At 43.5% G+C, this 25,206-nt stretch overlaps 1 protein-coding gene across 5 annotated transcripts in view; it reads right to left on the bottom strand.

The window, feature by feature from the left end:
• The window catches only part of DGKH (diacylglycerol kinase eta), a 227,219-nt gene that overhangs the window by 102,488 nt on the left and 99,525 nt on the right, over nt 1-25,206 (bottom strand). For all 5 annotated transcript variants that reach the window (XM_040425413.1, XM_040425411.1, XM_040425415.1 and 2 more), the window contains 2 exons: nt 18,748-18,858; nt 11,261-11,341 (listed from right to left, as the gene is read on the bottom strand). In XM_040425413.1, the coding sequence (XP_040281347.1) occupies nt 11,261-11,341; nt 18,748-18,858 (192 nt within the window). The remainder of the gene's footprint in view (nt 1-11,260; nt 11,342-18,747; nt 18,859-25,206) is intronic.

Below are 25,206 nucleotides of genomic sequence, written 5' to 3'. Positions count from 1 at the left end.
ATCTTTGGTTTCTTCACATACCACTGTTTTCCTTAAGTTTTTCCCTTAGTTACGGCTGTTTAAACATTTACAATATGAGGACCTTCTCAAGATGGATCCTCTGCCAGTTCTCTGAGGCCAAAACTGCTTTCCCTCACTTAACATACACACTTGCTGTAGCCAGCAGCTCCTTGCCAGCCAATCAGATTGGATTACTGAGAGACACGCCTCCTCACTCTGCAGGCAGACTAACTCAGGTATACATGCCTATCTCTAATAAACTAGCAAATAAAATAAAAATATGACAGTTACCCTTTAACCCCTTAGGGACGCATGACGTACCAGTACGGCATGTTTCCCGAGTCCTTAAAGACCCATGACGTACCGGTACGTTATGGGTTTAAACCGCGATTGCGGCGCGGCGGGGGTTAATCGGAACAGGATGCCAGCTGAAATCATTCAGCGGGCATCCTATCACAACGCCGGGTGGAGGGTCATGTGACCCCCCCCCATATCGGTGATCGCCACAAACCGCAGGTCAATTCAGACCTGCGGTTTGTGGCTTTACCTGCGGTTGCGGCGGCTGTGCCATTGGGTCCCCATGCGGCTGTGGGGTGGACCCGATGGCATGGAAGGCAGCGCGATGTCTAAGGAAGGCATCGCGCTGCCTTCCGGTGAAGAGCCTGTGAGATCCAGCCTCCTGGATCTCACAGGCCCCGGAAGCTGTATGAGTAATAGACACAGTATTACTCATACAGCCAATGCATTCCAATACAGAAGTATTGGAATGCATTGTAAAGGAATATACCCCCCAAAGTTCAAGTCCCAAAGTGGGACAAAAAATAAAGTGAAAAAAAATGTTGAAAAAATAAAGTTTTCCCCCCAAAAAATTGAAAGTTTCAAGTAAAAATAAACAAAAACATAATTTTCGCCAAATAAAGTTAAAATAAAATTGGTAAAAAATAGGGGGGGAGGGAAAGTATACATATTAGGTATCGCCGTGTCTGTATCGACCGGTTCTATAAACATATCACATGACCTAACCCCTCAGATGAACACCGTAATAAAAACGGTGCTAAATAAACCATTTTTTGTCACCTTAGATCACAAAAAGTGTAATAGCAAGCGATCAAAAAGTCACACGCACCCCAAAATAAAGACAATAAAACCGTCATCTCATCCCGCAAAAATCATACCCTACCCAAGGTAATCGCCCAAAAACTGAAAAAATTATGGCTCTCAGACTATGGAAACACTAAAACATGATTTTTTTTTGCTTCAAAAATGAAATCATTGTGTAAAACTTACATAAATAAAAAAATATATATAAATATTAGGTATCGCCGCATCCGTGACAACCTGGTCTATAAAAATATCACATGATCTAACCTGTCAGATGAATGTTGTAACAACGGTGCCAAAACAGCTATTTCTTGTTATCTTGCCTCACAAAAAGTGTAATATAGAGCAACTAAAAATCATATGTACCCTAAACTAGTACCAACAATACTGCCACCCTATCCCGTCGTTTCTAAAATGGGGCCAGTTTTTTGGAGTTTCTACTCTAGGGTTGCATCAGGGGGGCTTCAAATGGGACATGGTGTAAAAAAAAAAAAAAAAAAAACAGTCCAGCAAAACCTGCCTTCCAAAAACCGTATGGCATTCCTTTCCTTCTGCGCCCTGCCGTGTGTCCGTACAGCGGTTTACGACCACATATGGGGTGTTTCTGTAAACTACAGAATCAGGGCCATAAATATTGAGTTTTGTTTGGCTGTTAACCCTTGCTTTGTTACTGGGAAAAATGGAATAAAATGGAAAATTTGCCCAAAAAATTGAAATTCTGAAATTTCATCTCCATTTGCCAATAACTCTTGTGAAACACCTAAAGGGTTAACGACGTTAGTAAAAAATCTGTTTTTAATACCTTGAGGGGTGTAGTGTCTTAGATGGGGTCACTTTTATGGAGTTTCCACTCTAGGGGTGCATCAGGGGGGGCTTCAAATGGGACATGGTGTAAAAAAAAAAACAGTCCATCAAAACCTGCCTTCCAAAAACCGTATGGCATTCCTTTCCTTCTGCGCCCTGCCGTGTGCCCGTACAGCAGTTTACGACCACATATGGGGTGCTTCTGTAAACTACAGAATCAGGGCCATAAATAATGAGTTTGGTTTGGCTGTTAACCCTTGCTTTGTAACTGGAAAAAAAATATTAAAATGGAAAATCTGCCAAAAAAGTGAAATTTTGAAATTGTATCTCTATTTTCCATTAATTCTTGTGGAATACCTTGAGGGGTGTAGTTTATAGAATGGGGTCATTTTTGGGTGGTTTCTATTATCTAAGCCTCACAAAGTGACTTCAAACCTGAACTGGTCCCTAAAAATGGGGTTTTTGAAAATTTCTGAAAAATTTCAAGATTTGCTTCTAAACTTCTAAGCCTTGTAACATCCCCAAAAAATAAAATTTCATTCCCAAAATGATCCAAACATGAAGTAGACATATGGGGAATGTAAAGTAATAACTATTTTTGGAGGTATTACTATGTATTATAGAAGTAGAGAAATTGAAACTTATTTATATTTTTTACAAATTTTTGGTAAATTTTGTATTTTTTTTATAAATAAAAATGAATTTTTTTTTTACTTTATTTTACCAGTATCATGAAGTACAATATGTGACGAAAAAACTATCTCAGAATGGACTGGATAAGTCAAAGCGTTTTAAAGTTATCAGCACTTAAAGTGACACTGGTCAGATTTGCAAAAAATGGCCTGGTCCTTAAGGTGAAATAGGGCTGAGTCCTTAAGGGGTTAAACTACCTGAACTAACAGCATCAAGGGGATCAACGATACTGTAAATTTTCGGTCTGGATTTGCAGTCGTAACACAGCCGCTACAATACAGCCACATTACAGCTGTCTGAATGAAGCCTAAGCGACATGATTAAAATAAATGTATTAAACTGACGAGGAGAGGCAGAGGACTCCGTTGCAAATTTTCCACACACCCTTTTTCAGATGCGCAAGGACTCACAAAAAATAACAGTAAAGGCTCATACACATGACTGTGATCGGCCCAGGAAACACTGTCCGTGTGTCTGCCGGATCTCCCAGGCCGACCGCAGCTCCCCTGTACTGACTGTATTATAAAACACTGAAGGCTCATGCACACAAATGCACATTTTTTTTCCGTGTCCATACCGTTTTTTTTGTGGCCTGTATACAGAACCATTCACTTCAATAGGTCCACATAAAAAAGAAATGTGTGCATTCCTTTTCCATACCTTGGAACCGAACCAGAGTTCAGGAAATGTTTTTTTACAGTATAAATCAATTTTTGAAGTTATTATGATAAGTCTTGCGAGACTTCGCAAAGTAATAACTTCGGCTCATCAGAGCCAATACATTCTAATACTGCACGGAGTGCTCGCTCCGTACAGTATTGAAACAAAGTTTTATATGAATCGACTTCGGATTCGCTCATCCCTAATGATGTTCTAAATCAGGGATGCTCAACCTGCGGCCCTCCAGCTGTTGTAAAACTACAACTCCCACCATGCCCTGCTGTAGGCTGTCTGGGCATGCTGGGAGCTGTAGTTTTAAACAGCTGGAGGGCCACAGGTTGAACATCCCTATCCTTGGTCAGAGTAAATGGTGTGACTGAGAAAGTCAAGCTAGGCTGTTTGAGGTGCTAAAACTCGAGAGGAGGAATACATGACGTGACTTCTAAAATGTATCCACAAAAATAAAAAGAACCCATTTTTGATGAAGCTGTCAATAAAAAAAAAAAGCCAGGAAGCCATTATAATAATAAGAACACCTCCCCTCCAGTGCCACATCTCTGTCCTCCCTGCCAGGGGTTGTTTTTCTGACTGCAGAGGCAAAGTGCCCACATACTGTACATGACTGCTGCAGACAGTCACTGGCCTCAGTAGTCTCGTGCTGTATATCACCGAGACCAGCGATTGTCTGCAGCAGTCACATGCACCGGTAGTTTATCATTACAACCAAAACATGATGTCATGGCTACAGTGGAGGAGAGAACAGGGGTGGCAGTGCTGGAACAGATGGGGGTCGGGGGCAGTGAGAATAATTATTTTTTATTATTCTAATATATTTGTAATATAGTCATGATATAGTACATGACAATCTCTTTCTAACAAAGCTAGAACCAGCCCTGCACCTCACATGGATACAGAGATCTCCCCATTCATTGCTCTGCTAGATTTATATCAAGCTGGCAGCTCAGGGGAGTGTCTTTTCTGCTGCAGCTCAGGGGGCGTGTCTCAGCTCTCCCTATCACAGCTCAGGGGGCGTGTCTCATCTCTCCCTATCACAGCTCAGGGTGTGCCCTTTCTGCTGCAGCTCTTTCCCCATCACAGCTCAGGAGGCAGTTGGAGGTGGACAGAGAAAAAGAAAAAAAACAATAGCAGATGGCGCTTACAGGCGCATTTTATTGAATAGCTTAGTAGCAATGCCACATTTTTGAGTACATACAAAAGTATTCATATCCACGTGCAGGTTTGAAAACTGCAGAATATATTTTGTGGGACAATCCCTTTAACATCTTGTCTGCTTTACAACTCATCAATGTCAAAAAAAGGACCTTTCATTAGGCTAGCTCTAGTCTAATTATTATTCTATCTTATAGGGCGGCCCCCACTGATGCCATGGCACTTTTTTTTTTTTCTACAGACCCCCCGTTCGTCCGCTGTTGGCCCCTTATATTTTGGCGCCTTATATTATAATGAGGCGACTCGGTTACACTAGGCGTGGACTTGTATCTCTCCTGGGCGCGGTTATCTTCTCCCTGGCTGTGAGCGCATCCAATCAGAGCGCCCCGCTCTTAGCCAGGGAGAAGGAGCTCAAGGATGTCTACACGCTCAAGTTCTCGCGATTCTCACGAGAACTTGAGCTCATTCTCCCTGGCTAAGAGCGGGGCGCTCTGATTGGATGCGCTCACAGCCAAGGAGAAGATAACCGCACCCAGAAGAGATACAAGTCTCCGCCTAGTATAACCAAGTCGCCTCACATAAATATACAGGGCCAACAGGGGGGTTCTGAAGAAAGAAAAAAAAAGTGCCATGGCATCAATGGGGACCGCACTATAAAAAGGTAGGATAAGAATTAGACTAGAGCTAGGCTCAATGAAAGGTCCTCTTTAACCACCTCAGCCCCCAGTGCTTAAACACCCTGAAAGACCAGGCCACTTTTTACACTTCTGACCTACACTACTTTCACCGTTTATTGCTCGGTCATGCAACTTACCACCCAAATGAATTTTACCTCCTTTTCTTCTCACTAATAGAGCTTTCATTTGGTGGTATTTCATTGCTGCTGACATTTTTACTTTTTTTGTTATTAATCGAAATTTAACGATTTTTTTGCAAAAAAATGACATTTTTCACTTTCAGTTGTAAAATTTTGCAAAAAAAAACGACATCCATATAGAAATTTTGCTCTAAATTTATAGTTCTACATGTCTTTGATAAAAAAAAAATGTTTGGGTAAAAAAAAAATGGTTTGGGTAAAAGTTATAGCGTTTACAAACTATGGTACAAAAATGTGAATTTCCGCTTTTTGAAGCAGCTCTGACTTTCTGAGCACCTGTCATGTTTCCTGAGGTTCTACAATGCCCAGACAGTACAAACACCCCACAAATGACCCCATTTCTGAAAGTACACACCCTAAGGTATTCGCTGATGGGCATAGTGAGTTCATAGAACTTTTTAAATTTTTGTCACAAGTTAGCGGAAAATGATGATTTTTTTTTTTTTTTTTTTTTTCTTACAAAGTCTCATATTCCACTAACTTGTGACAAAAAATAAAAAGTTCTATGAACTCACTATGCCCATCAGCGAATACCTTGGGGTCTCTTCTTTCCAAAATGGGGTCACTTGTGGGGTAGTTATACTGCCCTGGCATTCTAGGGGCCCAAATGTGTGGTAAGGAGTTTGAAATCAAATTCTGTAAAAAATGACCTGTGAAATCCGAAAGGTGCTCTTTGGAATATGGGCCCCTTTGCCCACCTAGGCTGCAAAAAAGTGTCACACATCTGGTATCTCCGTACTCAGGAGAAGGTGGGGAATGTGTTTTGGGGTGTCATTTTATATATACCCATGCTGGGTGAGAGAAATATCTTGGCAAAAGACAACTTTTCCCATTTTTTTTATACAAAGTTGTCATTTGACCAAGATATTTATCTCACCCAGCATGGGTATATGTAAAAAGACACCCCAAAACACATTTCTCAACTTCTCCTGAGTACGGGGATACCAGATGTGTGACACTTTTTTGCAGCCTAGGTGGGCAAAGGGGCCCATATTCCAAAGAGCACCTTTCGGATTTCGCTCCTCATTTTTTCCTGAATTTGATTTCAAACTCCTTACCACACATTTGGGCCCCTAGAATACCAGGGCAGTATAACTACCCCACAAGTGACCCCATTTTGGAAAGAAGACACCCCAAGGTATTCCGTGAGGGGCATGGCGAGTTCCTAGAATTTTTTATTTTTTGTCACAAGTTAGTGGAAAATGATGATTTTTTTTTTTTTTTTTTTTTCATACAAAGTCTCATATTCCACAAACTTGTGACAAAAAATAAAAACTTCCATGAACTCACTATGCCCATCAGCGAATACCTTGGGGTCTCTTCTTTCCAAAATGGGGTCACTTGTGGGGTAGTTATACTGCCCTGGCATTCTAGGGGCCCAAATGTGTGGTAAGTAGGTAAATGACCTGTGAAATCCGAAAGGTGCTCTTTGGAATGTGGGCCCCTTTGCCCACCTAGGCTGCAAAAAAGTGTCACACATCTGGTATCTCTGTATTCAGGAGAAGTTGAGGAATGTTTTTTCGGGTGTCTTTTTACATATACCCATGCTGGGTGAGATAAATATCTTGGTCAAATGCCAACTTTGTATAAAAAAATTGGAAAAGTTGTCCTTTGCCAAGATATTTCTCTCACCCAGCATGGGTATATGTAAAATGACACCCCAAAACACATTCCCCAACTTCTCCCGATTACGGAGATACCAGATGTGTGACACTTTTTTGCAGCCTAGGTGGGCAAAGGGGCCCATATTCCAAAGAGCACCTTTCGGATTTCACAGGTCATTTTTTACAGAATTTGATTTCAAACTCCTTACCACACATTTGGGCCCCTAGAATTCCAGGGCAGTATAACTACCCCACAAGTGACCCCATTTTGGAAAGAAGAGACCCCAAGGTATTCGCTGATGGGCATAGTGAGTTCATGGAACTTTTTATTTTTTGTCACAAGTTAGTGGAATATGAGACTTTGTATGAAAAAAAAAATAAAAAAAAAAATAAGCATTTTCCACTAACTTGTGACAAAAAATAAAAAATTCTAGGAACTCGCCATGCCCCTCACGGAATACCTTGGGGTGTCTTCTTTCCAAAATGGGGTCACTTGTGGGGTAGTTATACTGCCCTGGCATTTTCCAGGGGCCCTAATGTGTGGTAAGTAGGTAAATGACCTGTGAAATCCTAAAGGTGCTCTTTGGAATATGGGCCCCTTTGCCCACCTAGGCTGCAAAAAAGTGTCACACATGTGGTATCGCCGTATTCAGGAGAAGTTGGGGAATGTGTTTTGGGGTGTCATTTTACATATACCCATGCTGGGTGAGAGAAATATCTTGGCAAAAGACAACTTTTCCCATTTTTTTATACAAAGTTGGCATTTGACCAAGATATTTCTCTCACCCAGCATGGGTATATGTAAAATGACACCCCAAAACACATTCCCCAACTTCTCCTGAGTACGGCGATACCAGATGTGTGACACTTTTTTGCAGCCTAGATGCGCAAAGGTGCCCAAATTCCTTTTAGGAGGGCATTTTTAGACATTTGGATACCAGACTTCTTCTCACGCTTTGGGGCCCCTAGAATGCCAGGGCAGTATAAATACCCCACATGTGACCCCATTTTAGAAAGAAGACACCCCAAGGTATTCAATGAGGGGCATGGCGAGTTCATAGAAATTTTTTTTTTTTGGCACAAGTTAGCGGAAATTGATATTTTTAATTTTTTTCTCACAAAGTCTCCCGTTCCGCTAACTTGGGACAAAAATTTCAATCTTTCATGGACTCAATATGCCCCTCACGGAATACCTGGGGGTGTCTTCTTTCCGAAATGGGGTCACATGTGGGGTATTTATACTGCCCTGGCATTCTAGGGGCCCTAAAGCGTGAGAAGAAGTCTGGAATATAAATGTCTAAAAAATTTTACGCATTTGGATTCCGTGAGGGGTATGGTGAGTTCATGTGAGATTTTATTTTTTGACACAAGTTAGTGGAATATGAGACTTTGTAAGAAAAAAAAAAAAAAATTCCGCTAACTTGGGCCAAAAAAATATCTGAATGGAGCCTTACAGAGGGGTGATCAATGACAGGGGGGTGATCAATGACAGGGGGGTGATCAATGACAGGGGGGTTGATCAATGACAGGGGGGTTGATCAATGACAGGGGGGTTGATCAATGACAGGGGGGTTGATCAATGACAGGGGGGTTGATCAATGACAGGGGGGTTGATCAATGACAGGGGGGTTGATCAATGACAGGGGGGTTGATCAATGACAGGGGGGTTGATCAATGACAGGGGGGTGATTAATGACAGGGGGGTGATCAATGACAGGGGGGTTGATCAATGACAGGGGGGTTGATCAATGACAGGGGGGTGATCAATGACAGGGGGGTGATCAGGGAGTCTATATGGGGTGATAACCACAGTCATTGATCACGCCCGTGTAAGGCTTCATTCAGACGTCCGGATGCGTTTTGCGGATCCGATCCATCTATCAGTGCATCCGTAAAAATCATGCGGACATCTGAATGGAGCTTTACAGGGGGGTAATCAATGACAGGGGGGTAATCAATGACAGGGGGGTGATCAGGGAGTCTATATGGGGTGATCACCACAGTCATTGATCATGCCCCTGTAAGGCTTCATTCAGACGTCCGGATGCGTTTTGCGGATCCGATCCATCTATCAGTGCATCCGTAAAAATCATGCGGACGTCTGAATGGAGCTTTACAGGGGGGTAATCAATGACAGGGGGGTGATCAGGGAGTCTATATGGGGTGATCACCACAGTCATTGATCACGCCCCTGTAAGGCTTCATTCAGACGTCCGGATGCGTTTTGCGGATCCGATCCATCTATCAGTGCATCCGTAAAAATCATGCGGACGTCTGAATGGAGCTTTACAGGGGGGTAATCAATGACAGGGGGGTAATCAATGACAGGGGGGTGATCAGGGAGTCTATATGGGGTGATCACCACAGTCATTGATCATGCCCCTGTAAGGCTTCATTCAGACGTCCGGATGCGTTTTGCGGATCCGATCCATCTATCAGTGCATCCGTAAAAATCATGCGGACATCTGAATGGAGCTTTACAGGGGGGTAATCAATGACAGGGGGGTGATCACCACAGTCATTGATCATGCCCCTGTAAGGCTTCATTCAGACGACCGGATGCGTTTTGCGGATCCGATCCATGTATCAGTGCATCCGTAAAAATCATGCGGACATCTGAATGGAGCTTTACAGGGGGGTGATCAGGGAGTCTATATGGGGTGATCACCACAGTCATTGATCATGCCCCTGTAAGGCTTCATTCAGACGTCCGGATGCGTTTTGGGGATCCGATCCATCTATCAGTGGATCCGTAAAAATCATGCGGACGTCTGAATGGAGCTTTACAGGGGGGTAATCAATGACAGGGGGGTAATCAATGACAGGGGGGTGATCAGGGAGTCTATATGGGGTGATCACCACAGTCATTGATCACGCCCCTGTAAGGCTTCATTCAGACGTCCGGATGCGTTTTGCGGATCCGATCCATCTATCAGTGGATCCGTAAAAATCATGCGGACGTCTGAATGGAGCTTTACAGGGGGTTGATCAATGACAGGGGGGTAATCAATGACAGGGAGTCTATATGGGGTGATCAGGGATGATCAGGGGCTAATAAGGGGTTAATAAGTGACGGGGGGGGGGGGTAGTGTAGTGTAGTGGTGCTTGGTGCTACTTTACTGAGCTACCTGTGTCCTCTGGTGGTCGATCCAAACAAAGGGGACCACCAGAGGACCAGGTAGCAGGTATATTAGACGCTGTTATCAAAACAGCGTCTAATATACCTGTTAGGGGTTAAAAAAAACACATCTCCAGCCTGCCAGCGAACGATCGCCGCTGGCAGGCTGGAGATCAACTCTCTTACCTTCCGTTCCTGTGAGCGCGCGCGCCTGTGTGCGCGCGTTCACAGGAAGTCTCGCGTCTCGCGAGATGACGCGTATATGCGTGACTGTGCGCAGGGCTGCCACCTCCGGAACGCGATCCTGCGTTAGGCGGTCCGGAGGTGGTTAAAGAGGACCTGTCACCACAAAACACAATGCAATCTGCAGGCAGCACGTTATGGAGCAGGAGGAGCTGAGCAGACTGATGTATAGTTTTGTGGGAAAAGAGTCAATAAAAATTGTCATTTATTCATTTAAATCTCTGCTCTTTCTATACTTAAGCCATCAGTGACAGAGAGCTATCTCAGTATACACACTTACATAGAGAATGCTATCAGTCACTAGTAACACCTCCCCCGTGTACAATGAAGTCACAAATAGATTTAAGTGTATAAATTACAAGTTTTACTGAATCTTTTCCCATAAACCTATATATCAATCTGCTCAGCTCCTCCTGCTCTATAACATGCTGCCTGCAGACTGCACTGCATTTTGTGGTGACAGGTCCTCTTCAACCCCTATTCCCTATCCACAGTATAGGTGCCGAAATTAAGATCACTAAAGGCTCTACCAGCGAGACCCCCCCCCCCCCTTCCACCGATTACTAGAACAGGTCCCAAGTCTCCGCTCGTCCTCACTGTGGACTTGCAGTGGGGGGTTTGAATAGAGAGGCGGCGGAGCATGCGCCCTGCCATTCCAATCAAAGTCCATGGGACTGACGGAGATATTACGGGATACTCGCAAAATCAATCTGAAAACATACAGCATTAAAACACGTGACAGGCGATATGATGAATGGCATTTTTTCCCCTCACAAACACAACACTTGTGGGGTCATTTATCAAACTGGTGTAAAGTAGAACTGGCTTAGTTGCCCATAGCAACCAATCAGATTCCACCTTTCATTTTTCACAGCTCCTATGGAATCTGATTGGTTGTCATGAGCAACTCAGCCAGTTCTACTTCACACCAGTTTGATAAATGACCCCATGGATTTTCAGATTTCAGTGCCACATATTTCTACGTCTTACCGTGAAGCTGTTGTTGACATTCTTTGTACTTGATTCTGCTACACTGGCGTCCGACAGGTCAACCTCGTCAAATATAAGAGACTACAGAAAGACAAAAAATAGAGCATATCAGGTTTACAAGCATGGTAACAGTCATGAATGCCACCTTTACATCACAATGTCGAGACGAGAGAGAGAAACAATAATGACGCCACCAGTTTACACTGGCTGAGAACATACTAGGCATGACTGTTCAGTCCCTTAAAGGGGTTGTCACAGCTTAAAAGAAATGTTAAAATGCAGGGAAGGTGTTAAAAGAATAAGAGAAGTTGTACTCACTCTCCGGGCCTCAGCCCCTATGCCCCTTGCCGCTGCAGCCATGAAGTCTTGTTCCTGACTGCAGTGGTGACACCCCGTACACACTCGGTGGTGAGGCCTGCGATTTGCTGCAGAGGTCACCAAACACGCCCATTGAAGTATATGGGTCCATGAAAACCACTGACAGGACAGAGTTGGCATCACGGATGACCACTGCTAGGAGATGATTTGGAAATCCCTTCAGCCTAGCAGTGCATGTGGAATATGGATGACACAGAGAGGGTCAAAAACAAAACACATGGACCAAGCACTGATGCTTCACGGACATCTGCATGCATGTCATCAAGGACGTGTGTAGCATGTGCACCAGGTTACTCTGCGCCGTTTTGGGGATCGGGCTCCACCTAAATCCACCCAAGGCACTGCCACATTCAGCATGACCTGCTTAATTTGGAACAGTAAGCAGTGCTTCAGCATGCAGGGCTTTCTCACGCTGAATACACTGAAAAATAAGGGGGGATTTAGCAAAACTAGTGCCACAGTTTTTTTGGTTTATGCAATTTTTTATTTTCTGTCATTTTGTTACAAGCATTTATCACATAGGCTTCTCTATAGGAATAGAAGAACTATGAGAAAAACTCCAGGAAAAAAATAAAAAAAAGTCATAGCCAGAGAATGCTTCGGTTTAAAAAAAAAAAAAAAAGTGCCGCTGTCTAAATCTACCGAACCATCACAAAAAAAACACTTAAAAACGTCAGAGAAAGAATCTACCTAATTTTCAAAGGTCCTAGGAGAAATGACATTGTAATTGGACTGATTTCCCCTCGTCACATACCTCCCCCAATGTCTACCATTCAATGTGGCCCTGATGCAGGGTTGTAGGGAACAGCTCGTCTCACGGCGTGCTGTGTTGTGACGGATTCTCTCGTTACGCCTCCTCACGATGGCGGTCACGCATCATTAATGTGCTACACTGCACAGATATCATGGATGCGTACGTGTGAACCAGCAGCGCTCAACAACACATCGTATGTTAAGGATTTTAATACAAACCCAAACCGCACAAGGTACGTCCAAAATTCGCACATCACAAGCCAGTAGAACGTGAAAACATTCATGTGCTTTTCCCCGTTTTTTTATCCGTCATGTGCGCTAGGGTGAAAAACAACGGCACGTGGCCATGTACATGCTCTAATGGCTACCAAAAAGGGTCATATTGTAAGGATCCATTCACACGTCCGCAATTTCGTTCCGCATTTTGCCGTTACGGAATTGCGGACCCATTCATTTCTATGGGGCCGGAAATGTGGACCCGCACTTCCTGGTCCGCATTTCCGCTCCCGAAAAAAATTAGAACATGTCCTAATCTTGTCCGCAATTGCGGACAAGAATAGGCATATTCTTTTAGTGTCGGCGATGTGCGGTCCGCAAAATGCAGAACGCACATTGCCGCTGTCCGTGTTTTGCGGATCCGTGTATCCGCAAAGCACGTTACAGACGTGTTTGGTTGACCCTTTGGGTCCATTTACACGACTGCAGAATTAGGAATTCATCACATGCTTTAGCTTCTTTTTAGACTGGGCTTACGTGATGTATAAGGCTCTGTGCACACTATGTTTTCTGAACGCGTTCAGGGAATGTGCTGGGAATGCTTCCAATGCTAAAGCCATCCATCCATGAAGTATAAGGCTCTGTTCACATTACATTTCATGAACTCGTTCAGGGTGCGTACTGGGAAAAAAGTGATTTAAAAAAAAATACATACAAATGATATAAATCTGGCATCACTGTAATTGTGCACAATGAACACCACAAAAACAAACCCCAAAAAACAATGACTGAATTGCGTTTGTTTTTTTTCCCTACAAAGAATATTTTTCTTGCGTTCCTCATACAAAACATGGTAAATTAAATGGTGCCATTAAAAAAAATACAACAGGGCGATGAGGTATGAGTCTTGAAGGGGAAGAAAAAAAAAATGAAAAAATGAAAACTGTCCTGATCCTAAAGCGGTTAAAGGGAACCTGTCACCGGGATTTGATGTATAGAGCTGAGGACATGGGTTTGCTAGATGGCTGCTAGCACATCCGCAATACCCAGTCCCCATAGCTCTGTGTGCTTTTATTGTGGAAAAAAAACTATTTGATCCATATGCAAATTACCCCGAGCTAGCGGATGCGCAGTGTCCTCATAGTGTTCCTTCCCTGTGCTGGCATCAGCCTCAGGAAAGGAACAGCGCATGTGCTCGCTCGCGCATCGCGAGATTACGTCGCTCTGGCTGTCTGACGTCGGGGAGCAAGGAGGAGATGGGCTCCTTAACGCTGGACTCATCTCACGTACAGGACACATCTCGGGGTAATTTGCATATGGATCAAAATTGTTTTTTTTCCACAATAAAAGCACACAGAGCTATGGGGACTGGGTATTGCGGATGCGCTAGCGACCATCTAGCAAACCCATGTCCTCAGCTCTATACATCAAATCCCGGTGACAGGTTCCCTTTAACCGCTTCAGGATCAGGACCGTTTTCATTTTTTCGTATTTTTTTTCTTCCGCTTCAAGACTCATACCTTTTTACTTTTCTGTTCACATCGCCCTGTTGTATTTTTTTTTAATGGCACCATTTAATTTACCATGTTTTGTATGAGGAACGCGAGAAAAATATTCTTTGTAGGGAAAAAAAAAACAAACGCAATTCAGTCATAGTTTTTTGGGGTTTGTTTTTGGACTGGGTATTGCGGATGTGCTAGCGGCCATCTAGCAACCCATGTCCTCAGCTCTGTACACAAAATCCCGGTGACAGGTTCCCTTTAAAGCCAACAGAGGAGCAGCATAAAGTAGTCTTATGACATGTTCTCATATGCAATCTTATAATTGAATCCATACTTTTTGGACAAAATTAATTGTAAGTTAACCGAAGCAATAAAAGTCTAATCCTACCATTAATAAATTATGTAGAGTTTCTGGAACAGATATAAAATGTTCTCCCTTCAGGGGATGGACCGGGTCAAAGGGAAGACGTTAAAATCTGAAATGATACCACCAATTAAGTAGGACCTCTCAGCTCTCCCGACATGTCCATTTTAGTAAATAACTGTATTCTCCAAACAAGAACAATTCTGGAGCAGCTCTTTTTAGAAATCTATGCTGTGAGGTTCCTATTTTTATTACTCCTAGAAACATAAATTGACAACTAGGTGTTAACAGTTGTGGGTGTGTCCCTTATACTGTCCAATCAGTGCTGACAGAATCAAATGGAGTAGGGATAAACCTCTTCAACAAGGAGTATGGTAACACTCCTAAATTGCAAGGAGGAATAATTGAGGAAAGGCTAAGATCAGATGGTTCAGAATTGTTATTTCATGGGGAATGAAAGCATTTAGCAGCACAGGCATGTCAGGAATGGTAACCGGTCACTCCAAGCTTCCTTTTCCCAGGATAGGTAATTAATATCCAAGTGATCATCATGGTCTGGCACCCGAGTTTTCAGCATTAAAGCACCTAACAACATTAAGCGAGCGTTTCTAAAACCAAATTAACCTCCACAGAAGTAAAGCTGTAAGGTCATAAGACGTGGTCCTGAAAGGCATGATTGTGGAGCACATCATTTACATTTTTAGGGATTAGACCCACTGTATAGACACCCTGTTAACTGCCTTATTTGGTTTAATGCTGAAAAACCGTGAAACTGAAATCCAGCTCTACAGTGCTCTTTGACGTCAGCAGAGAGAATAAAAATAGTGCGGCTTTCTGCCTCAAATAAAAAAAACACTATGTCCCTGTACTGTGTGTGGTAATCTGCAATTGTGCTGCCAAAATAACATTTCCCATAGGAGTTGCACAAAAAGATACTAAAATAAGAAATCCTGAAAAATGTGTGGCTTCTCCGAGCCTCCCAGAGCCGAATCTGAACTGGAATGCTCAGAGCGTATTCCTGTCCACAGCCTTCTAGAGGTTAAGTCCTATCAAACTGTGGCACCGTGGACTCAGCATAAAGGAAATCACCACGTCACAAAGTTATTTTAACCGACTTCTCTGTTTATTTTCCAAGTATACAAAGTTTCAGTGTGTCTGTGCTATACCCAGATTTCCTTCACCGCTTCTAACGTCTGGTACTTTGCTCCATTAAAGGGATTATCCAATGACTAATTAAAAAATGAAAATCCGAGATCATATAGTATACAGTAATTTCTTTCTAACAAAGCTAGAACCAGTCCTGTACCTCACATGGATCCAGAGATCTCCCCATGTATTGCTCTGCTAGATTTATAGTGTCTTTCCTGCTGCAGCTCAGGGGGCGTGTCTCAGCTCTCCCTATCACAGCTCAGGGGGCGTGTCTCAGCTCTCCCTATCACAGCTCAGGGGGCGTGTCTCAACTCTCACTATCACAGCTCAGGAAGCAGCTGACGGATGAAACTGAGCATGTGCAGCCTTCTCAGTGAGCCGGACAAAGGAATAATAAAAAGAACAAACTGCAGGTGGCGCTATACAGATACATTTTATTGAATAACTCAGTTGCTATGCTAAATTTGTAATTGCTTGCAGTTACAAAAGTATTCAGATCCAGGTGCTGGTTTGAAACCTGTTGAATATTTTTCGTGGAACAACCTCTTTAAGGGTCAGGCTATGAGACTGCTATTTAGGCATCCCACAGAACCCTAAATAGTTACCCCAGTAAGTATTCCAAATTGAACACCAAATTGCACCCTATTTTCTAAAAGGAATATAAAGCGTGGAAAAAAAGCACTAAATAAATAAATTTAAAAAAAGTTTACCCAGAAGCCAGATCATCTGATTGGAAAGGACACCCAGGTTGGTGATGCATATGTGGACTGCATAGGGTCCCAAATTTCTTCAAATAGTTTACAAAGGTGAACATGCTCTTTCACCTGCTTACGATCACGATATTATACGCGTGTTCCAATCTGTGTTTCGTATATATGATATAATATAAATTGATATATAGATAACGTTTAGGCTTTGTTCATATTAGGCTATGGAAACACATTCAGGATATGTACTTTTAGCTTCTACTGCATTTGTATACTTTTTTCTTTGCTGTACAGAATAACACAATTGACTACACTTTTCAATGCAACTGCATCCAGTATAAAAAAAAAGGGATATGGAGTATATAAATAAATAGCAAAATAAATATATATTATTGGGGGGCGTGACATATGCCACTATAGACCTAAAGAGTGTGACATATGTTGAAGCTTTCTGTTGGAGGTATACGGTGTGAAATACTGCATTAACCATTTGCTGGTTGACTATACGTATATGTCAGGGCAGTCGGCACTTATCCCCGCAAGTGTGTTTCTGAATGTCCATGTTTGCAGGTGCATGCTCATCGTGTGGGGACCCCGCTGTCACTAACAGAAGGGTTCCCCATAGATAAGGGATCCCTGCCTTCCTCATCGCTATATACACAATGCCGCTTTCTTTAATGTTCCTAGTGATCATGCCGGGGGTCAGGTAACTGCATGGAGCTGCTGGGTCTTTGCAGACCAAGATCAGCTCTGCCATGAGGTTGTACAGCCTTGCACAACCTCTCTGGGGGTATTATTTTCACCTGTAGAGGGGGGGGGGGTATTATGTCAGCCCCAATTATAGGATAAATTAGCAATAAAAAATGTAATGTTAAATGTCCCCCAAAGGTAGTGTATGAACTTATGGAAGGCCCAATTTGTAAAATAAAGACAAAATAACTAAACAAAAACTATTACAATAAGGCTTCTAGTCCCGGCCAGGGCAAACATAACCCATTTATTGTGAGCTAAAAAACAGTAGTGAAGCTACACAGAGATAAGGTGTAATGGAAAGATCTGCACCTGTTCTGTGTTTTTGACCCGCACCTGGTTTTGGTTCATAATAAGTGATGGAAATAACTAACCAAATAACTAGAGTATAAACTAGGCCTTATATCAACACTACGATTATAAAAAAGCGACAATATTTTTAAAAAGTAGTTGCATGTTGTACTATTAAAAAATTCTAGAAATGTAAAAAAAAAACTGACTATTTCCTTTTTAAATAAAAAATAAAAATTTAAAAGTACTGAAATAAAAACCTAAAAATAAATATCCATATATCATCAAAAAAGAGCACAAACATTACATCCATAATTGAACAGGAAAAATAGTTCAAAGATGAAAGCACAAAAAGAAAGAAAAAAATAACTGAAAATGTACCTGGCCAGGAAGGGGGGGTAAATGGACCGGTCTTGAACTTATTAAGGAGTTTTCCATGGTATTCTTTTATTTTTGTAAACTGCTAGGGGTGTGTCAAATAACAAGTAAACTTACACTTTAGGCTCCATTCACACGTCCGCAAAATGGGTCCGCAAAATTGCGGAACGGGTACGGACCCATTCATTCTCTATGGGGACGGAATGGATGCAGACAGCACACAGTGTGCTGTCTGCATCCGCATTTGCGGAGGGCGGCCCCGATCTTTGGGTCCGCAGCTCCGCAAAAAGATAGAGCATGTCCTATTCTTGTCCGCAGCTGCAGACAAGAATAGGCATTTCTATACGGGTGCCGGGCGGGTGTGTTGCGGATCCGCAATTTGCGGGTCAGCAACACAGCACGGACGTGTTAATGCAGCCTGATTCCCAACGCCCCCTGCCTGCTCCAGAATCCCCACTCTATTCTCTTACCTGGGCTGCAGCCAGTGATGTACTATTTGGGCTGCAGTGGTGACGTCCCCTATACCTCTACAGCCAATCACTGGCTCAACACTGCAGATCGCTGAGACCAGTGATTGGCTTCAGCGGTGTACAAGATGTCACTGCTGCAGCCAAAACAATACATCACTGGCTGCAGCCCAAGGAATAGGAAGTGGCACTGCAGGATTGGAGGGGTCCTGCAAGATATGTGTAAGTTTGCTTATTTTGACAGATCCCGAGAAGTTTACAGAAATAAAATAAAAAATAATCCTTGGAAACCCAATTAATACTAAGTACAGTATGTGGCTGTGTCACTTTAGAAAGCAATTCTTGCAGGATTAGACAAGCTCCATGCTTTATACCTTTAGATTTTACTAGATTTTTAACTAGGCAATAAAAATGAATATGCTTCTACAAAGGGGCTGACAAATGGCTATATAATCCCACTGCTTTTTAGAGCCAAGTCCTCACTACATAAACACTGCTTATTGGAAAAAATACTCAATGTCGATTCTCTTACCTTTGAATCCTTGGCATAGTAAAGGGTTCTGCCCCGGAGCTTAAAATAGCGTTTTTTCCATCTCTGAAATGAACTGGTTTGCTTCAGTAATAATCCTTCTTTGATACTTGTCTGGAAAGTAAACAGAAAAAACACAATTGTCAAAAAGGAATGAGCACATTTTTCTTCTTCCTCCAGAACATGAGTGGTCAGCAGCGCATTACAGCGAGCGCTGCTCCTGACATCCAAGCGCGAGCTTCCCAAACTTCCATGTTCACCAAAATCAGGGATGAAATCTCCTTGAAGGCACGTATTTTACAGAAGAAGCTGTATCAACCCTTGAAGCCCACGTAGACATCATGAAAGCTCCTTCTCCTCAATTACTGGTGGTTGATGATGCAATAAAATAGAGATAAAAAGCGTTTTTTAAGAACTACATAGCAATAGTATGTAGAAATATATTCAGTGATCTAAGCTTCAATGACCAAACCTACTCAAAGGAACATAGTAGAAGACTGTATCGGTAAGGTCCAGTCCCTGTGACCCACAGGTTGACACAACGCTATTGTTTGTGCCATGTCTTGTCAGCCCGAGTCTCAGATTCACTTAGGAAACAATAGATTGAGCCGATACAGTCTCTGGACTAACAGCGTATCTGATGAGTGAAGAGAAGAACTGCATCTGATGGTCTAAAGCAGGGATCGGCAATCTCCAGCACTCCAGATGCTGTGTAACTACAACTCCCAGCATGCACATTTACTCAGTCATTTTTGTAACTCCGATAGAAGTTGAAAGGAGGATTCTGGGAGTTGTAGTTTCAGAACAGCTGGAGTGCCAGAGGTTGCTGATCCCTGTTTTAGAGACTAGTAGTGGTCTCGGCTCCCTGAACCCATCTTCCTACACGTCGAAGAGACAGTGAATTTTATGCACACGCTCTTTATTACTCATGCACACGAATAGATCCGTATTTTGGTCCATGTGCATTCCGCATTTTCCTCACTCGCATAAATAGAAATGTCTCTTCTCGTCCACAAAATGGACCAGAATCGGACATGTTCTATAAGTTGCTCAACAGCCACACGGATAAGCAAAAAATACAGATGTGTGCATGGCCTCATAGAAATAAATGGGTCTGATGAAAAACAATGGTGTGCCTGAGGCCTTAACATAAAGTGAAGACTATAGAAAGATTGTTACATATTATACTATGTATCCTAATGAGGTTCATAGGCAACAATGTTTTTCATGAAAAAAAGACAAAAAAAAAAAGTCTGCAAATGGTACTGGCGCAAACCTTTTGAAAAAATTAAAAATCTTGTCAAGATCCAGTATTCTTCCAGATCACTGCAATGGAACAATGGACAATTGCTTGTATTATTGTAAAAAGCTGTTTAACTGGTGGCACATTCAGTATAGCAGATGTAAAGAAGCCTGGATTACTGAGCCACTTCTTCCATGGCTGACAGCCTGCTCAGATAACTAAAAGATCATCTACCCTTAAAGAGGACCTTTCACCCATTATGACAATGTGAACTAACTATACAGACATGTAGAGCGGCGCCCGGGGATCTCACTGCACTTACTATTATCCCCGGGCGCCGCTCCGTTCTCCCGCTATGCCCTCCGGTATCTCCGCTCACTAAGTTATGGTAGGCGGAGTCTGCCCTTGTTCTGCAGTAGCGCTGGCCAATCGCATTGCAGAGCTAACAGCCATAGCTCTCCCTATCACAGCTCAGGAGGCAGCAGAAGGCTGAAACTGAGCATGTGCGGCCTTCTCGGTGAGTAGGACAAAGAAATAAGAAAAAGAGCAAACAGCAGGTGGCGCTATACAGATACATGTTATTTAATAACTGGTTTTGCTAAATTTTTTTAATACATGCAATTGTGTTCAGATCCAGGTGCTGGTTGGAAAACTGTAGAATATTTTTCAGGAAGATCTCACGGCATTAGGCCTCTTGCACATGACCGTATGTATTTTGCCGTCCGCAAAAAATACGGATGACATCCTTCTGCATTCCGTATTGCGGACAATAATAGGACATGTTCTATTTCTTTTGCGGAATGGAAATATGGAAACGGAATGCACACGCAGTGACTTCCGTTTTTTTTTCTTTTGCGGACCCATTGAAGTGAATGGTTCCGCATACGGTCCGCAAAAAAACCGGAACGGACACAGAAAGAAAATACGTTTGTGTGCAAGAGGCCTTAGTCTATGCCATGGGGGTTGTGGGAAAGTGACATTAGTGGCACTGGGCATGATGGGAGCTGCCAGAGAGGATGTATGCGCCAACTCTAGACGTGAGAGTCAACAATATCCATAACTAGCACACTACCAAAAGAGACCTTTTTTTCTTTTTCTATTAGTAATATCTACTAAATTATTTTTGTCAGACTCTCTCAATTAAACACAAAGTGTCGCCCATGACTAGGTTCTCTTTAATATTTAATTTTGGGACAAGCTCTTTAATAAATGCAAAATACACTGTAAAGAAAGGCCCATTTCTTAACAAGTTTTAACTAAAGGGGTTATCCAGTGAGATTAAATATGGGGTAGAAAGGTGTCAAATAAATGAAAAGGAAGTATTATTCACCTTATCAATCTTCCAGCGACTGTCATTCTGACTCTTACCACATCCCCTGCGGGTCTCCGATGCCATCTCAGATGGGCACACAGGAAGTGCCTGCTTGGCCAATCACTGTCTGAGGGGATCACTGCTGTGGCTTCTCCTGCTATTTCCTGTATGTCCAGAGTGGACCAGGCAGTGGAGACCAGCGGGGACCTAGTAAGTGTAAGGCCTCATGAAAACGGCGCCTATCCGTGCATTGATGACCACAACTTGAATGGGTCTGTGATCCGTCCGCACCGCAGAAAAATAGAACATGTTCTATTTTTTTTGCAGTGCGGAGGCACGGACAGAAACCCCCATGGAAGCACTCCATAGTGCTTCCGTGGGGTTCCGTGCCTCCGTTCCGCACCGCAGCTTTGGATCAAGTGAATGGGTCCGCATCCGTTATGCGGGGAGCACACGGCCGATGCCAGCATAATGCGGACCCGCTGTTTGCTGGCCGCAATATGGCCACGTCCAGACAATGGCATTGTGCATGAGGCCTAAGAATGGCATATTTTGCCCCAGTATATACAAAATGCAGTTCTGAAGGACAGTCCCTTTAAATTTATGCAGAGATAGATTTTTAATACCTGGAGCTGATCACAAAGCCAAAGCAAATGAAGATTAATGACAGCAAGCATTAATTATGAAACATAGTCTGTTCCATCCATTACTGGATACTGTGAGAAACATAATGGATCAGTCTGGGCTCAGACGCCTCTCTTGGGAACCATGAAGATGAAGCAGAAATAAATCATCACGTATAAAAGAGAAAGAATATAATAAGGAAAAATATGTATCTGAGGATATTTATGAAAGATACTTTACTATATCGTGAAAATTCAGTTTTGAGACTTTATTTTCTTATTTTAGGAAAGTCCAAAAAGCATCAAATTGATAAGGAGGTGCGGTGCACACCTGTTAATAAATTTACGGTAATAAAAATATTTTTTTTTTAGACTGGTGTATGAAACACCATTTTTAATAAATGGGGCCTCGGTCTTTACCTTACAGCAGGGGTTTCCCTTAGGGTTTCCCATGGCAGTTTACAGCGGGCCATGGGAGCTTTGACTACTGTCCCTGCATTCAGCCTCATAGGCCTCATGTCACTAGGCCTGAAGCCTATGAGACAGTAGATAGACGTAGGGGGCATTAATACAGGCATGTGCACTATAGAGGGAGGGGGTAGCATTATAATTCATGAGGAACTACTGGGGACATCAATACAGGCTTGATTACTAAAGGGGGGAAAGGGCAATATAATACATAAGGCAGTACTGGGGTCATTAGTACTGGCCTGAGCACCTATGGGGGAGGAGGGCATTATAATACACGAGGCACCACTGGAAGCATTAATACAGGTCGGAGCACTACAGTGAAGGAGGGAGGGCATTATAATACAGGGGTACTACTGGGGGTATTATTACAGGTCAGAGCACTAGAGGGGGCTTTAATATAGGACAGAGCAATATGGGGGCATTATAATACAGGTGGCACTATGGGGGGGCAGTGGCGTCTCTAGCTTTCAAATTTTGGGGGGGCACACTGGGGGCCAGGACAAAAGTAGGGGGGGCAGCTATAACAATGATACATTTACACAAGTACGCTTAGAAATGCTACAATACTTTACCCAATACCTAAAACCGCAACAGGGAAGAAAAGTCCAGCTGTCTGTGGATGACACTTTTATAGAGAGGGGGATCTGTGGATGACACTGCTATGGGGGGGATCTGTGGATGCCACATACCGTATATAGCATCTTATGCTATATGTGTCATCCCCAGATCCACCCCATGACAGTGTCATCCCCATTTCCCCCTCCATAACAGTGTCATCCACAGATCTCCCTCCCTATAACAGTGTCATCCACAGATCTCCCTCCCTATAACAGTGTCATCCACAGATCTCCCTCCCTATAACAGTGTCATCCACAGATCTCCCTCCCCGCCTCTCACAGGAGTGTACATATATAAAAAAAAGCATATTTCACATGAACACTTACAGTTACTTGGCTTGGCCCTTGGGGATCTCGGACGCCACTTCAACACTTTGGCCGGGGGCTCGGCGGAGCTGATGTTGTGTTTTATCCTAATGAGAAAGATTTCATAATAAGGATTTGGAGAAGGGGCAGAGGGATAGCAGAGCAGGGAGAGGCTGGTGCTGCTACTAGGGGGTCATACCATGGGGGAGTAATAAAACCCACCATAATGCCCCCCAGTAGAAAGAATTCTCTTTATAATGTGCAAAACATACCCCCTTGTAATGCCCCCAGTTGAGCTAATGTCCCCCATAATGTGCCAGTATAAAATACCCCTATATAGTGCCCCAGTAAATGGCTCCATAGTGCTCCTCTCCCCCCTTCCTGCTAGTGCCCCCCATAATGTACCAGTATAAAATGCCCCATATATCGTGCCCCAGTAGATACCCTCAGTGTCCCCCATAATTTGCAAGTATAAAATACCCCTTCTTAGTGCCCCCCGTAGATGACTCCATAGTACTCCTGTCTCCCCTTCTCCATAGTACCCACCATAATGTGTCCCAGTATAAAATGCTACTGTACAGAGCCCCCCATATAAAACACCCCTTCTTTGTGGCCTCAGTAGATGCCCCTATAGTGCCCACCAGTAATGTGCCAGTAATAAGTGCCCTCAATAACGTGCCACTGCCAGTAACAAGAGCCCCCCAATGTGCCAGTAACAAGAGCCCCATCACGTGCCAGTAATAAGCCCCCCATCACGTGCCAGTAATAAGCCCCCCATCACGTGCCAGTAATAAGCCCCCCATCACGTGCCAGTAATAAGCCCCCCATCACGTGCCAGTAATAAGCCCCCTATCACGTGCCAGTAACAAGAGCCCCATCACGTGCCAGTAATAAGCCCCCCATCATGTGCCAGTAATAAGCCCCCCATCACGTGCCAGTAATAAGCCCCCCATCACGTGCCAGTAATAAGCCCCCCATCACGTGCCAGTAATAGGCCCCCCCATTACGTGCCAGTAATAAGCCCCCCCATTACGTGCCAGTAATAAGCCCCCCATTACGTGCCAGTAATAAGCCCCCCATTACGTGTCAGTAATAAGCCCCCCATTACGTGCCAGCAATAAGCCCCCCATTACGTGCTTGTAATAAGCCCCCCATTACGTGCCAGTATTAAGCCCCCCCATCACTTGCCAGTATTAAGCCCCCCATCATGTGCCAGTATTAGGTCCCCCCATCATCATGTGCCAGTATTAAGCCCCCCCATCATCATGTGCCAGTATTAAGCCCCCCCATCATGTGCCAGTATTAAGCCCCCCCATTGTAATAAGCCCCCCCATTGTAATAAGCCCCCCATTGTAATAAGCCCCCCCATTGTAATAAGCCCTCCTCATTGTAATAAGCCCCCCATTGTAATAAGCCCCCCTCATTGTAATAAGTCCCCCCATTGTAATAAGCCCCCCCATTGTAATAAGCCCCCCCATTGTAATAAGCCCCCCCCCCATTGTAATAAGCCCCCCTCATTGTAATAAGTCCCCCCACTGTAATAAGCCCCCCTCATTGTAATAAGCCCCCCCATTGTAATAAGCCCCCCCATTGTAATAAGCCCCCCTCATTGTAATAAGTCCCCCCATTGTAATAAGTCCCCCCATTGTAATAAGCCCCCCCATTGTAATAAGCCCCCTCATTGTAATAAGCCCCCCCATTGTAATAAGCCCCCCCTCATTGTAATAAGTCCCCCCATTGTAATAAGCACCCCCATTGTAATAAGCCCCCCTCATTGTAATAAGCCCCCCCATTGTAATAAGCCCCCCCATTGTAATAAGCCCCCCTCATTGTAATAAGTCCCCCCATTGTAATAAGTCCCCCCATTGTAATAAGCCCCCCCATTGTAAT

The sequence above is a fragment of the Bufo bufo genome, chromosome 3 (genome assembly GCF_905171765.1).
Source record: "Bufo bufo chromosome 3, aBufBuf1.1, whole genome shotgun sequence".
NCBI classification, from domain to species: Eukaryota; Metazoa; Chordata; class Amphibia; order Anura; family Bufonidae; genus Bufo; species Bufo bufo.
The sequence above is the reverse complement of the archived record's forward strand: the minus strand, read 5'-3'. Positions and strand labels throughout refer to the sequence as shown.